At 45.3% G+C, this 13,136-nt stretch overlaps 2 protein-coding genes across 5 annotated transcripts; both read left to right on the forward strand.

Moving 5' to 3' along the window:
• The first annotated feature begins 476 nt into the window (after positions 1-476).
• Positions 477-8,873, forward strand: maea (macrophage erythroblast attacher, E3 ubiquitin ligase). Its single transcript, XM_030367401.1, has 9 exons — positions 477-604; positions 1,544-1,726; positions 2,121-2,324; positions 3,467-3,589; positions 5,121-5,197; positions 5,858-5,966; positions 6,457-6,590; positions 7,059-7,254; positions 8,194-8,873. The coding sequence occupies exons 1-9, from the start codon at positions 536-538 to the stop codon at positions 8,287-8,289; spliced, it is 1,191 nt and encodes a 396-aa protein (XP_030223261.1). The 5' UTR covers positions 477-535; the 3' UTR covers positions 8,290-8,873.
• Positions 8,874-10,348: 1,475 nt separating this feature from the next.
• Positions 10,349-13,074, forward strand: LOC115551836 (heterogeneous nuclear ribonucleoprotein A0). 4 transcript variants are annotated; one of them, XM_030367406.1, is made up of 3 exons: positions 10,349-11,475; positions 12,572-12,666; positions 12,961-13,074. In XM_030367406.1, the coding sequence occupies exon 1, from the start codon at positions 10,415-10,417 to the stop codon at positions 11,351-11,353; it is 939 nt and encodes a 312-aa protein (XP_030223266.1). In that variant the 5' UTR covers positions 10,349-10,414; the 3' UTR covers positions 11,354-11,475; positions 12,572-12,666; positions 12,961-13,074. The 4 variants fall into 4 exon arrangements, with proteins under 4 accessions (XP_030223266.1, XP_030223264.1, XP_030223263.1 ...); XM_030367404.1 differs by having other exon boundaries at positions 12,572-12,653; XM_030367403.1 differs by having other exon boundaries at positions 10,349-12,666.
• The last annotated feature ends 62 nt before the right edge of the window (positions 13,075-13,136 follow it).

A 13,136-nucleotide genomic window follows, 5' to 3' on the forward strand; every position in this document is an offset into this window, starting at 1 on the left:
CCTTTATATATTTATTGCTCTCAAACTTTGGGACCCTACTCCTTCCACAATGTTTTACCTAGAGATTAAATTCCACTTTTAAAATGTTCAGAATAGCTTGGAATCACACACTAACTCCGATTTTCTATTATTATTTTTAACTTTGTAAGATATTCTACTTTTAGAATATTAATTCAAGTCGACGGAAGTCAACATCCGTGTCAGTCTACTTCTAATAGATGAATAATTAAATTATTTTTTTACCGAGATGTGAAGTAATTAGAATAACGGAACATGTTCACGAGGTGGCAGTATTTAGTCCACTAGATGGCAGTATTTAGTTCACTAGGTAGCAGTATTTAGTCGACTAGGTATTTGGTCCACTAGGGGGCAGTATTTAGTCCACCAGGTGGCAGTATTTAGTCGTCTTGGTATTTTGTCCACTAGATGGCAGTATTTAGTCCACTAGGTATTTCGTCCACTAGGTGGCAGTATTTAGTCCACTAGATGGCAGTAGTTGGTCCACATTGGGAAAAAAAACAAGCAGAAAGCCAAGATGGCGGTGCAGGAGACAGCCTCTCAACTCTCCATGGCGTTGAAGGTCCAGGAATATCCGACACTAAAGGTAAAGAATCTCCGCGAAGAGAGGGGATCAACTCTAAAACAGAAGATAAGATCTGGTCTGGTGGTCTGGTCTGGATTAGGACCAGGTCTACGGAGACCAGGTCCACGAAGACCAGGTCTACATGACGGGACGCGGACCTCAGACCACATTTTGTTTTTAGGCAGAACAAAATGTTGGTCATCAGGAGGATATACATATACATAATACATATATAAACATTATGTATCATATAGGTGATGAAGGAGAAGACTAACAGTAATACTAGTAGTTCTCATTAAAGATAAGGTAATCATATAGGTGATATGGGGAAGAATAACAGTAATACTAGTACCTCTCAGTAAAGAGAATGTAATCATATAGGTGAAAGAGAGGATGACGTAGGGTCTGAGCATACTGTTTATCTTCAGAAATATGTCAAGTTTATTATCTTATCTTTAATGTATCTAATAGTAATACTTATAATACTAGTACTGATCTTTAATGTGTCTTAATAGTAATACTATTGTCTTTAATGTGTCTAATAGTAATACTAGTATTTATATTTAATGTATCTAACAGTAATACTAGTACTTGTCTTTAATGTGTCTAATGGTAATACTAGTACTTATCTTTAATGTATCTAATAGTAATACTACTACTTATCTTCTAAGTTTCTAATATTAATACTAGTACTTATCTTTGATGCGTCTAATAGTAATACCAATACTTATCTTTGATGTGTCTAATATAAATACTAGTACTTATCTTTGATGTGTCTAATAGAAATACTAGTACTTATCTTTGTGTTTAATAGTAATACTAGTACTTATCTTTAATCTGTCTAATAGTAATACTAGTATTTAGTTGCTTAGTGTTTCCTGGCTTCCCATTGGCTGTAATGATGTATAGAGCAGTTGTTACTGGTCCGCTGAGTCCTGACCCTCTGTACTGGGGGGCCAGGTTCCGTACGAGACTCTGAACAAGCGGTTCCGAGCCGCTCAGAAGAACATCGACCGGGAGACGAGCCACGTCAGCATGGTGGTGGCGGAGCTGGAGAAGACCCTGAGCAGCTTCCCGGCCGTCCACTCGGTGGTGTCTCTGCTGGACGGCGTGGTGGAGAAGCTGAGTGCCCTCAAGAGGAAGGTTAGTACTCACTCCCACGTGCTACATGTGTACTCACAGTCTGCTACATGTGTTCTCACAGTCTGCTACATGTGTACTCACAGTCTGCTACATGTGTTCTCACAGTCTGCTACATTGTGTACTCACAGTCTGCTATGTGTACTCACAGTCTTCTACATGTGTACTCACAGTCTGCTACATGTGTACTCACAGTCTGCTACATGTGTACTCACAGTCTGATAAATGTGTTCTCACAGTGTGTACTACATTTGTACTCACAGTGTGCTACATTTGAACTCGCAGTGTGCTACATGTGTACTCACAGTGTACTACATGTGTACTCACAGTGTACTCACAGTGTACTACATGTGTACTCACAGTGTACTACAGGTGTACTCATGGTTTACTCCCCCAGGCGGCGGAGTCGATCCAGGCAGAGGATGAGAGCGCTAAGCTGTGTAAGCGTCGTATTGAACACCTGAAGGAGCACAGCAGCGACCAGCTGGCCTCCGTCAGCCTGTGGAAGAAGAAGAGGATGGACCGCATGATGGTGGAGCATCTGCTGCGCTGTGGCTACTACAACACGGCCGTGAAGCTAGCACGCCAGAGCGGCATCGAGGTACTACTATACTACTAAAGTACTATAAACCATAGACTATAGTACTACAAACCACTACTAGACTATAGTACTATAAACCACTACTACTATAGTACTATTTAAGCAATAGATCATGCCAGGCTGTGGTATGTGCTCATTATACCACTGTTAAGGGGCGTTTTCCGGCCCCGACGCACAGCGGAGGGCCGGCAACCCCCTTCACAGTGGTATAATGAGCACATGCCACTGACTGAAGCGATCTATTGCTTTTATACAACGGTTACTATTATGGCGAAACGAAAGTCATAGACACACTACATTTAAAAAGAAACCAAGAAAGTCAAAATAGCCGTTTAAATAAAGAATACAAAAAAGTAGTCCCTCCTGACTGCCGCTATGCATCGACGGTCGCTATGCAACACACTTTAGCGTCCCTCCGAGAGAAGGCTCCGATAGAGCGGTTCGCCGGCAATTTATCCTATGGAGCAGTTCGCTCACCGTGTGCCTAAGCTTTCGTTCACTCCATCGCCTTGCTCACTCCCGGAGTAACAACATTTACACGCTCTCCATCATCCAACATATGTTTTACTTTGTAACTGTTTCTACTTCCAGGCGCGGAGTGATATGCAAACTTTCACAAAATGATCGGGCGTCATAGCAGTTATGTATACGCTCATTATACAACAGTTGGGAACCAATCAGATCGCTGGATTTAGGTCCCCCGTTGTATAAAGTTCTTTAAACCACTGCTATACGACACTACTATAGTTCAATAAACCACTGCTACGACACTACTATAGTTCAATAAACCACTACTACGACACTACTTTAGTACTATAAACCACTATTACTAGACTTCTATAGTTCTATAAACCACTACTACTACACTACAATCGTACTATAAACCACTACACTACTGTAGTACTATTAACCTTATGACCGTTTGAAAAGACAAGAGCCCTATCTACCAACATGTCCTAACTACCAACATGTCCTAACTACCAACATGTCCGAACTACCAACATGTCCGAACTACCAACATGTCCCAACTACCAGCATGTCTCAGCTACCAACGTGTCCCAACTACCAGTATGTCCCAACTGCCAACATGTCCCAGCTACCAACGTGTCCCAACTACCATGAACAACATTGTCTCATCATAGGATCTGGTTAACATTGAGATGTTCCTGACGGCTAAAGAGGTGGAGGAGTCTTTGGAGAGACAGGAAACCGCCACCTGTCTTGCTTGGTGCCATGACAACAAGTCCCGCCTCCGCAAAATGAAGGTTAGTATTGTGTCAGTACTAAGTTCTAACCTGTAGTATGGGCTCCTCTCTACTCACCTGTAGTAGGGCCCGCCTCCTCTCTACTCACCTGTAGTAGGGGCTCGACTCCTCACTACTCACCTGTAGCAGGGCCTGCCTCCTCTAACCTCACCTGTAGTAGAGCACAACTGTGCGTCGTGTCCTGTTCGCCCTGTCGGGACTTATTTTTCCGATAATGACCGGCGTTCTATACATTATCCCTTGCATATCCCGCTGCTTCGGGTTTGCCTTTGTAGGCACGTTGAGTGGAGGAGCGGGCGAACCCGCTGTCATGTGCATGTATGATACGCGGGTTTATCCAATAAGTGCGCGCTTGTCTCTGTGCGTGTGTCAACGAGAATGACAGGGAGAAAGAGTGCTATGCAGAGATGAATGAACGGAACGATATTTATATTTAAAAATCACAAAACATTTAAAAAATAAAGCAGAATCAATTTGTGGCGCTCTGTGTTGATTCTGTGGCGCTGCGCCCTACATTGGTCTATGTATGGGAAACACTGGTTTTAGTATTTTAGTTTCATCAATTAATGCACAAAGTAACACACGACTCATCTATGAAAATATATATATATTTTATAGTTATTTGTCTTCCTAACTAAATATGGAGCGATTGGTTATGAGGTGTACAGAGACCTCAGGGCTTCCCTCCCCAAACCCTAGGGGGGAAATTGGCATCAACATAATTGGATTATAACTAAAGCTGTCAGTTAAACGCGTTATTAACGGCGTTAACGCAAACCAATTTTAACGGCGTTAAAAAATTTATCGCGCGATTAACGCAATTGTTTTATTTAAAAAAAAATATATATATATTTTTTTTTTTTTTTTTCTTTGGCTCAAAACATAGAAGCAGTAGCCTGACTGCTATGTTCAAATGTCACTTGTTCAAAGCAGTCGTTTAATTGCACTATAGGCTCTTTTTTTGTATCGTCCTGTTTTAATCAGTATATGCCAATGTTGTTATCAATAAAAAATCATTTGCACAAGGCAAGCCGATGCACTTCACCATGCTGATAAGATAATTAAAATGAGAAGAATTCTGGGACAAAAAAATCAAGGGATATTTGGCATAGAAAAATAATTTGCGATTAATCGTGAGTTAACTATGACATTAATGCGATTAATCACGATTAAATATTTTAATCGCTTGACGGCTCTAATTATAACGTATCATATCATTAACATAATTAAAATGATTACTTTTCATTAGAAAGCTTCATTAGACATCCCTCAGGAAGCCCTGTGGTGACTAACCCTAACCCCACCCTCTCTCCCGCGCTGACCGGGAAGCAGGGCTGGGATGTTGCCACGATGCTCTCGCACCACATTTGATAACTTTGTTTTCCATGATTGGAAAACCCCTTCTCTAAATCCAGGTTTTCCAGGATTGATGAGCTGCTGACAACCGTTCCAGGCTGAGGATAAGGGAGCCTTTAGAGGTTGATTACAGGGAGTCATGCCCTAACCCTCACCCTGTTCTTTACCGCCTTAGAGCTACCTGGAGTTCAGCCTGAGGATCCAGGAGTTCATCGAGCTCATCAGACAGAACAAACGCATGGATGGAGTCAGGTAGGCCCCACTACCTAACCTAAACCCTAACCCACTAACCAACCCTAACCCTAACCCACTAACCAACCCCAACCCGAACTTTAACCCACTAACTAACCCTAACCCACTAACTAACTCTTATCCCTAACCCTAGGACCCACTCCCTTACCCACTTACTAACCCTAACCCACTACCCTGCCCTAACCTACCCTAACCCACTACCCTAACCCACTAACTAACCCTAACCCCCACCACCTAACCCTAGGACCCACAAACTTACCCTTACCCACTCACTAACCCTTACCAACTAACCCTAACCCCCACCACCTAACCCTAGGACCCACAAACTTACCCTTACCCACTCACTAACCCTTACCAACTAACTAACCCTAGGACCCACTACCCAACCCTAACCCTAGGACCAACTACCTAACCCATGGACCCACTACCTAATCCTAAACCTAACCCACTAACTAACCCTAGGAACCACTTGCTAACCCTAGGACCCACTACCTAAACCACTCAATAACCCTAGCCCCCACTACCTAACCTACTAACTAACCCTAACCTCTCATCGTGTGTGTGTGTGTGTGTGTGTGTGTGTGTGTGTGTGTGTGTGTGTGTGTGTGTGTGTGTGTGTGTGTGTGTGTGTGTGTGTGTGTGTGTGTGTGTGTGTGTCAGACATGCGAGGAAGCACTTCAGTCAGGCGGAGGGCGGCCAGCTGGACGAGGTACGCCAGGTGATGGGGATGCTGGCCTTCCCCTCGGACACCCACATCAGCCCTTATAAGGTAAGGTAACCACATCAGCCCTTATAAGGTAGGATAACGCCCACATCAGCCCTTATAGGGTAAGATTCAATTCAATTCAATTCAATTCAGACTTGAGCCCCGAGAAATTGTTTGCCAATGACGTTGAGGTCGCTTAGCAACAGAATACGCTTGGGTTGATAAGTTACCGGAATACTTGTTGAGTGATATGAAAGACATGAATCCACATTCCTTGATAGATGTCAATTAGTCTTCTAGTCGTACGGTCAACCGGTTACGACCAACTCCCCCCCCACCCTTCTACTGTATTGTGCTACTGTAACTGCTAATAAAGTAACTAAAGCTACTGTAACTGCTAGTAAATTAACTAAAGCTACTGTACTGTAACAGCTAATAAAGTAACTAAAGCTACTGTAACTGCTAGTAAATTAACTAAACCTACTGTAATGTAACTGCTAGTAAAGTAACTGAAGCTACTCTAACTGCTAGTAAACTCACATTTGTGTGTTAGGATCTGCTGGACCCAGCGCGCTGGAAGATGCTGATTCAACAGTTCCGATACGACAACTACCGACTCCACCAGCTGGGCAACAACTCGGTGTTCACCATCACCCTGCAGGCCGGGCTCTCCGCCATCAAGACGCCGTATCCTTCCTAGCCCCTCCACGGCCAGCCAAGTGCAGCCTGCTAGCTAGCCCGGCTAATTCTGAATGCTAGCTGAATACTGGGTCAGGGTCGGGGTTGGGGTTAGGGTCAGGGTCAGGGGTGGCACTCGCATCGTCAACATTCTACCCGGTGACTCGTTCCATCCCTGATAATACTGTGTCTGTATGGTCTCTGCTCCATCTGAACGGTCCCGTGCTGTTGGGGGGGGGGGGGGGTTCTGTATGTCACCCTAGGGTGCCGTGCTGTTGGGGGGGGGGGGGGTTCTGTATGTCACCCTAGGGTGCCGTGCTGTTGGGGGGGGGGGGTTCTGTATGTCACCCTAGGGTGCCGTGCTGTAAAGGGGGTTCTGTATGTCAACCTAGGGGGCCGTGCTGTTAGGGGGGTTCAGTATGGAGCTGTCACACTAGGGTGCTGTTATACGTGTGGTTGTCCTGAACGTTCCCTCAGTCAGTGCTACAAAGAGGAGGGCTCCTCTAAGAACCCAGACTGCCCCGTGTGCAGTAAGTCTCTGAACAAGCTGGCCCAGCCGCTGCCCATGGCCCACTGCGCCAACTCACGGCTGGTCTGCAAGATCTCCGGGGAGGTGATGAACGAGAACAACCCTCCCATGATGCTGCCCAATGGCTACGTCTACGGATACAACGTGAGTTCCCTTTGGAGAGGTGGAGTAAACCACGTCACCGCCAGTCAGCAAATACACCATACCTCAACATCTAATGGCCCCCCTGACACACCATTTACGACTGCCGGTCGTCCAACCGATTTGGTCATGGCCGATTCAACATTTGCAATCGGCGGGAAAAAACCCAGACAGGTTTGAAAAGATCACGACGGCTTTGTTGATGGCCGAACGCACAGCACACACGAACAGACTCGGGTCACCGAGCACGCCGACGACCGATACTCTGGTTGGTGTGTCATGGCCTATGCATCACCTCTGGTACGATAGCTAGTGTAGCTACGTCACCTCCAGCCAATGGTCCACTTGCTAGTGTAGCTACGTCACCTCAACCCTCTGGTCCACTTGCTAGAGTAGCTATGTCACCTCCACCCTCTGGTCCACTAGCAAGTGTAGCTACGTCACCTCCACCCTCTGGTCCACTAGCTAGTATAGCTAAGTCACCTCCACCCTCTGGTCCACTAGCTAGTGTAGCTAAGTCACCTCCACCCTCTGGTCCACTAGCTAGTGTAGCTACGTCACTTCCACCCTCTGGTCCACTAGCTAGTGTAGCTAAGTCACCTCCACCCTCTGGTCCACTAGCTAGTGTAGCTACGTCACTTCCACCCTCTGGTCAACTAGCTAGTGTAGCTACGTCACCTCCACCCTCTGGTCCACTAGCTAGTGTAGCTAAGTCCCCTCCGCCCTCTGGTCCACTAGCTAGTGTAGCTACGTCACCTCCACCCTCTTGTATACTCAGGCAGGTGTAATCTGAGAGCAAAACGGAAAATTCTGTAAAAATCTACAAAATACAATTTATTGCTTGAAGCGTGACATTCCCTTATTTGAGATTGATACCTCAAGGAGCGGTGCTCGTATGTGTATGATTAAATGTTCATTGTTCTGTGATTCTGTTCCCTGTAGTCCCTGCTGTCCATCCGCCAGGATGACAAGGTGATCTGCCCCAGAACCAAAGAAGTCTTCAGCTTTTCTCAGGCTGAGAAGGTCTACATCATGTGATCTACATGGTCTGCTGTGATTGGAAGCTTCCTGTTTGGTTTGCGTGTGGCTGCCATGTTCTCGCCATCCTATCACAAGAAGAGGAGAGCTGTTGGTCACGTGGTGACTCCCATCCTACCCAGTGTTTGTGTTGTTTGGAGGGTCACCATTTTAGGGTTAGTGATGTAGAGAGGAAAAGTGGAGTTCCCTAGAGAGCGGCAGCCATTTTGACTGTGAAGCTGAGTTTTCCCTGGAAGAGAAATGTAAATATTAGATGAGCATCCAACTTATTGTGTACAGATTGAGTGTGATGAGGACCAGTGGCGTGGCTCTCTAAACAGAGTGATGTTGTCCTGCTCCTCCTCTTTAAGGGAACAGGTTTGTAGTCAATATGATTTACTTATATAATAACAATAACCACGCATCCTCAACTCTCCATCTGTTGTTTTTAATGAGCGGTGTTCTTCCTGCGGGCCTGAACGGTCTCCTCGACCGCCCACAGACAGTGGGTTCCTTCGAGGGACCTGGGGTGTCCCTCACTAAATGTCTTCTAGTTCCTTTTTTCAATGACAAACATGACAATAAAGATGACTTGTGTTTATACACTAGTTTTACTTCTTACTTTGAAAGTGTCTAGTGTCCTGTTGGATATTAGATTTATATTAATCGCTGAGTGGATTAATATCTACTTGGTTTACTTATACTATTATTATACAACTTATTATATTATGTAACAACTCGTGATACATAATCTAACTCTCGATATGTATATATTTTTCTATATTTACTCAATCACTCCTATTGTGCTCACAATGATGAACCCAAACACGACCGCTGGCTCTTGTCATGGGTTCTATCCCATGGGTTCGTACCCTTACCCGGGTCTATAACCCCTGCAGCTTGCGGAAGGTTAGTAGTTTGGAGGTCAGTGCAAAGAGTCAGCTTTAGGTTGTTAGTATAGAGCCATTAAACTATAGGATTACCCTAGCTCCCCCTATAGAACCTATAAACTTATTATGTTTAGATTGTGTATTAGGTATTGTAGCTAGCTCACCCTGTATAAAGAACTAACCATATTTAGATATGTGAGGTTAGCAATATCCCCTGTATTGGTACTAGTGTATTAGTACAGGTATGTGTTTATAGACCCGTTTGGTTCTCTATACATCTAGGCCCCACTAAAAGTGAAACTCTGGTTAGCTGTAGGCCTACTCTGTCGTCTGCTCCTCAACACCTCAGCCCATAGTTTCTATGGCTGACACTTTGCAGGCATTCACATGCTAATAACAGCTGTAGATTTTCACTCTGGAATGTTGTTGTTGAGTTGATTCTACCTTTGAATGAGGGCGTCGCTTTGAATGAAAAAAATCCAATCAAACATTAAGGGTAATTCTAGCTATATGTGATACTCTTCAGGTTTATTCTTTCTTTTGAGTTTCAATAAAAAATGTAATTGATTAAGACAAATAAAAAGTTCGATATAGTTAGACACTCGCCAGTCAAAATGTGAAAGCTGGCTTTACATTTATTATAGTGTTTGTTTTAATTGTATTCATGAAAGTGTTTGTATAAATGATGGCTGGGATAACTGTATTAATTAGTTATTAATTACACCACAATAGTATACTCACACACACAGACACAGACACACACACACACACACACACACACACACACACACACACACACACACACACACACACACACACACACACACACACACACACACACTGTACTTTAGTGCTATATACTTTAATATGATACAGCAGGCCTTTGTTGTTCCCACCCTGAACGCAGGGGGCCGAGCGGCCTGGGCTAGGGTTAACAATGGAAAGGAGGGAATGAGCGTTAGGAAGGCATGGTCGGAGGAAACGGAACCTTATACACGGTGGGATATGTGACGAAATGACTCAAATAAAAATACGTTTAAAAAAAAAGATGTTAAACGTAGGTTTTACTTGCATTACTCCGGCTATATTTCGGTTATAAAGACGCAATAACATGAGTTCACTGGGCATGGAACACGTGATTTCACGTCAGCAGGTCCCCACGCCCCTCCGGTATAAATATAGGCGGCTCCGCAGCTCGGTAGAGACGCTTGTCTTCTGTTTCCCCCACGTTACTAATTCCTTCACAGATCTCTAAGATGGCGGCGGACCAGCTGTGTAAACTGTTCGTCGGTGGGTTGAACGTCGACACGGACGACGATGGTCTCCGGAAGCACTTCGAGCAGTTCGGTACTCTAACGGACTGCGTGGTGGTGGTGAACAAGCAGCTGCAGCGTTCCCGCTGCTTCGGCTTCGTCACCTTCTCCACCGCCGAGGAGGCGGACGGCGCCATGGCGGCCCGGCCGCATGTCATCGACGGGACGCAGGCCGAGCTGAAGAGGGCCATGGCCCGGGAGGACTCCAACAACCCCGAGGCCCTCGCCAAGGTCAAGAAAATCTTCGTCGGGGGTTTGAAAGACGACATCGAAGAAGAAACGCTGACCGAATATTTCTCCCGTTATGGTGAAATCGAGAAGGCCGAGGTCATTTCCGAGAAGGCCAGCGGGAAGAAGAGGGGCTTCGGCTTTGTTCACTTCACCGACAACGATTCCGCCGACAAGTCGGTGGTGGTGAAGTACCACACCATCCTTGGCCACAAGGTGGAGGTGAAGAAGGCCCTCACCAAGCAGGAGATCGACGCGGCCAATAAGAGCGGCGGGCGGCTGCGGGGCCGCGGGGGGATGAGGGGGATGAGGGGAAATGGCTTCGGCCGGGGAGGAGGAGGAGGAGGCGGATACAGCGGCTACGGCGGTGGTGACGGCGGCTACGGAGGCGGGTACAGTGGAGGTTACGGTGGAGGCTACAGTGGCGGTTATGGCGCCGGTTATAACGGTGGTTACGGCGGGGGCTACGGAGAGCAGATGTGCGGCTATGGCGGAGGAAACGGCTACAGTGACTTCGGCAGCGGCTACAACCAGCAGCCCTCCAGCTACGGCCCCATGAAGGGCGCTGCTCCTGGCTACGGGGCCCAGCGCAGCGCGGCGCCTTACGCACGAGGCGGTGGGTACCAGAGAGGCGGTTACAACGGAGGTTATTAGACCACGAAAGACGGTCCGCACGCCCTCCACCGTACCGCCACTCCATTCAGTCATGAGCTCTGCATTAAGCCCAGCAGAAACACGGTGAACCCAAATCAAACGAAGACCTCAAAATCCTACAGGTAGGAAGACCACTTCCCTGAAAGCCGGCTATGCCCTACTTCTAGGACTCGATACTTCTAGGACTCGATACTTCTAGGACTCGATACTTCTAGGACTCAATACTTCTCAATACTTCTAGGACGCGGTATACTTATGTCTTGTAGGACTCGGTCTCCTAGGACTCTTAGTCCAGGACCCTAGGACTCTTATCCAGGACTCGGGTTACATAGGGGGCGTGTAGCTGTCGTTATAAAGTTGGATATGATTTTTTATTTGCACTCATTCTTTTATCCTACCTAGGGTTAGGACTGTTTGTTGGAAAACCCCCATTCCTTTCTTTGTATTTTAAGATTAGTTTTGTTCCCAGCATTTTGTAGTGTTAATGTGTGGACTCTTTTCAGTCCATTGATCATATTAAACACTCCCTTTCCATTTATTTTCATGTCATGTATATTGTATACTTTAATGTCTTGAGATCAAAACCAATTATTGTTCGAACATTTTGGTATGCCTATGTATGTTCATTTTAAATAAAAAAGTTGTTCAAACTTAGTTAGTTTATTTTACTTATTTAACCAGGATGCCTTAAGTTGTTTCACAGGTAAATAAGACCTTATGACTGCAGCATTAGTTACCTGTTAGATGGATGCCTCAGGTGGGTGACTTGAACTGCCCGCAGCCCATGCATGGAGGCTCTGAAGGGTTTTTAATTGTTTTATTCCTCTTTTGACTTATTTTCTATGTGGATCTGAGGGATGTGTTATTTATCTTTTGATTATTCCTATATTTAGGTGTTCATACTGTTACCCTGTAGGCTAACCAGCCAAGCTAGCCGTAGCACTTTGTTTATAGGCTGATGAGGAACCTGTTGATTACCAGTAGGACTGAAATATCTCTTTAGGATACCACTTCCAGCAAACTAGGTATGTAAACATGTTCTCACTGTGTTGCTGCACCTTATGGATAATGAGATGGCACACTACTGTTGTGTCTTAGATGTTTATGGCAGTCGCTCTTTCCTAGATCAAATGGTCAATGCTCTTTTCTACTGTGAGAGGGGGGGTGGTCCTCAATGGTTCAATGTCCCTTTCTCATTCTCTTCTCTCCGTCCTCAAGGTTGTTATGGTAACGGTATGGACGGGGCTTCGCCAGGTGGATGCAGGCCCGCCACGTTGTGATTGGTCCTCTTCCAGCGCAGGTGATCATACATGGTAGCTGGGAAAATAATGTTTGTTTAGGTGTTCTGATGTACAGTGTCCTGACACTGTAATACAATACGGCTCCATTTCAAAACAGTTAATGAATTAATAATTGACTTGGGTTAAATGAAAATATGTTAGTTTGGTTAATGTATACAAAACACTTTTTTTCTCCCCCCCCCTGTCAAGGGAAATGGGAACGCGTCAAAGTTAAACGGCTGTAATACCAGCCCCCTGGTGTCTTGAAGTGCTCACAATAGTTTCGTTCCTTTATGAAGTGCTCACAATAGTTTCGTTCCTTTACAGGAAGGAGAGGATGCAGCGTTCTTTTACAGGAACACTAAACCCTGAATGTCAATTATTTTTATACCCAGGAATATGTAAAGTTTTAACGGAATGAAATAAATATATATTTTAATATCTTGTTGGTAGTTCTTGCAATGCAACCTCCTAATATGATCAATCCTGAGGGAGATGCCGCG

This window comes from Gadus morhua, chromosome 10 (genome assembly GCF_902167405.1).
Source record: "Gadus morhua chromosome 10, gadMor3.0, whole genome shotgun sequence".
NCBI classification, from domain to species: Eukaryota; Metazoa; Chordata; class Actinopteri; order Gadiformes; family Gadidae; genus Gadus; species Gadus morhua.

Bases quoted from the DNA above. Each gene is read 5' to 3' on its own strand.
- maea (XM_030367401.1), top strand. From the start codon at position 536: ATGGCGGTGCAGGAGACAGCCTCTCAACTCTCCATGGCGTTGAAGGTC. The intron at 2,325-3,466 runs GTACTACTATAC...GTCTCATCATAG, and splicing joins CACGCCAGAGCGGCATCGAG to GATCTGGTTAACATTGAGAT. The intron at 5,198-5,857 runs GTAGGCCCCACT...TGTGTGTGTCAG, and splicing joins AAACGCATGGATGGAGTCAG to ACATGCGAGGAAGCACTTCA.
- LOC115551836 (XM_030367403.1), top strand. From the start codon at position 10,415: ATGGCGGCGGACCAGCTGTGTAAACTGTTCGTCGGTGGGTTGAACGTC.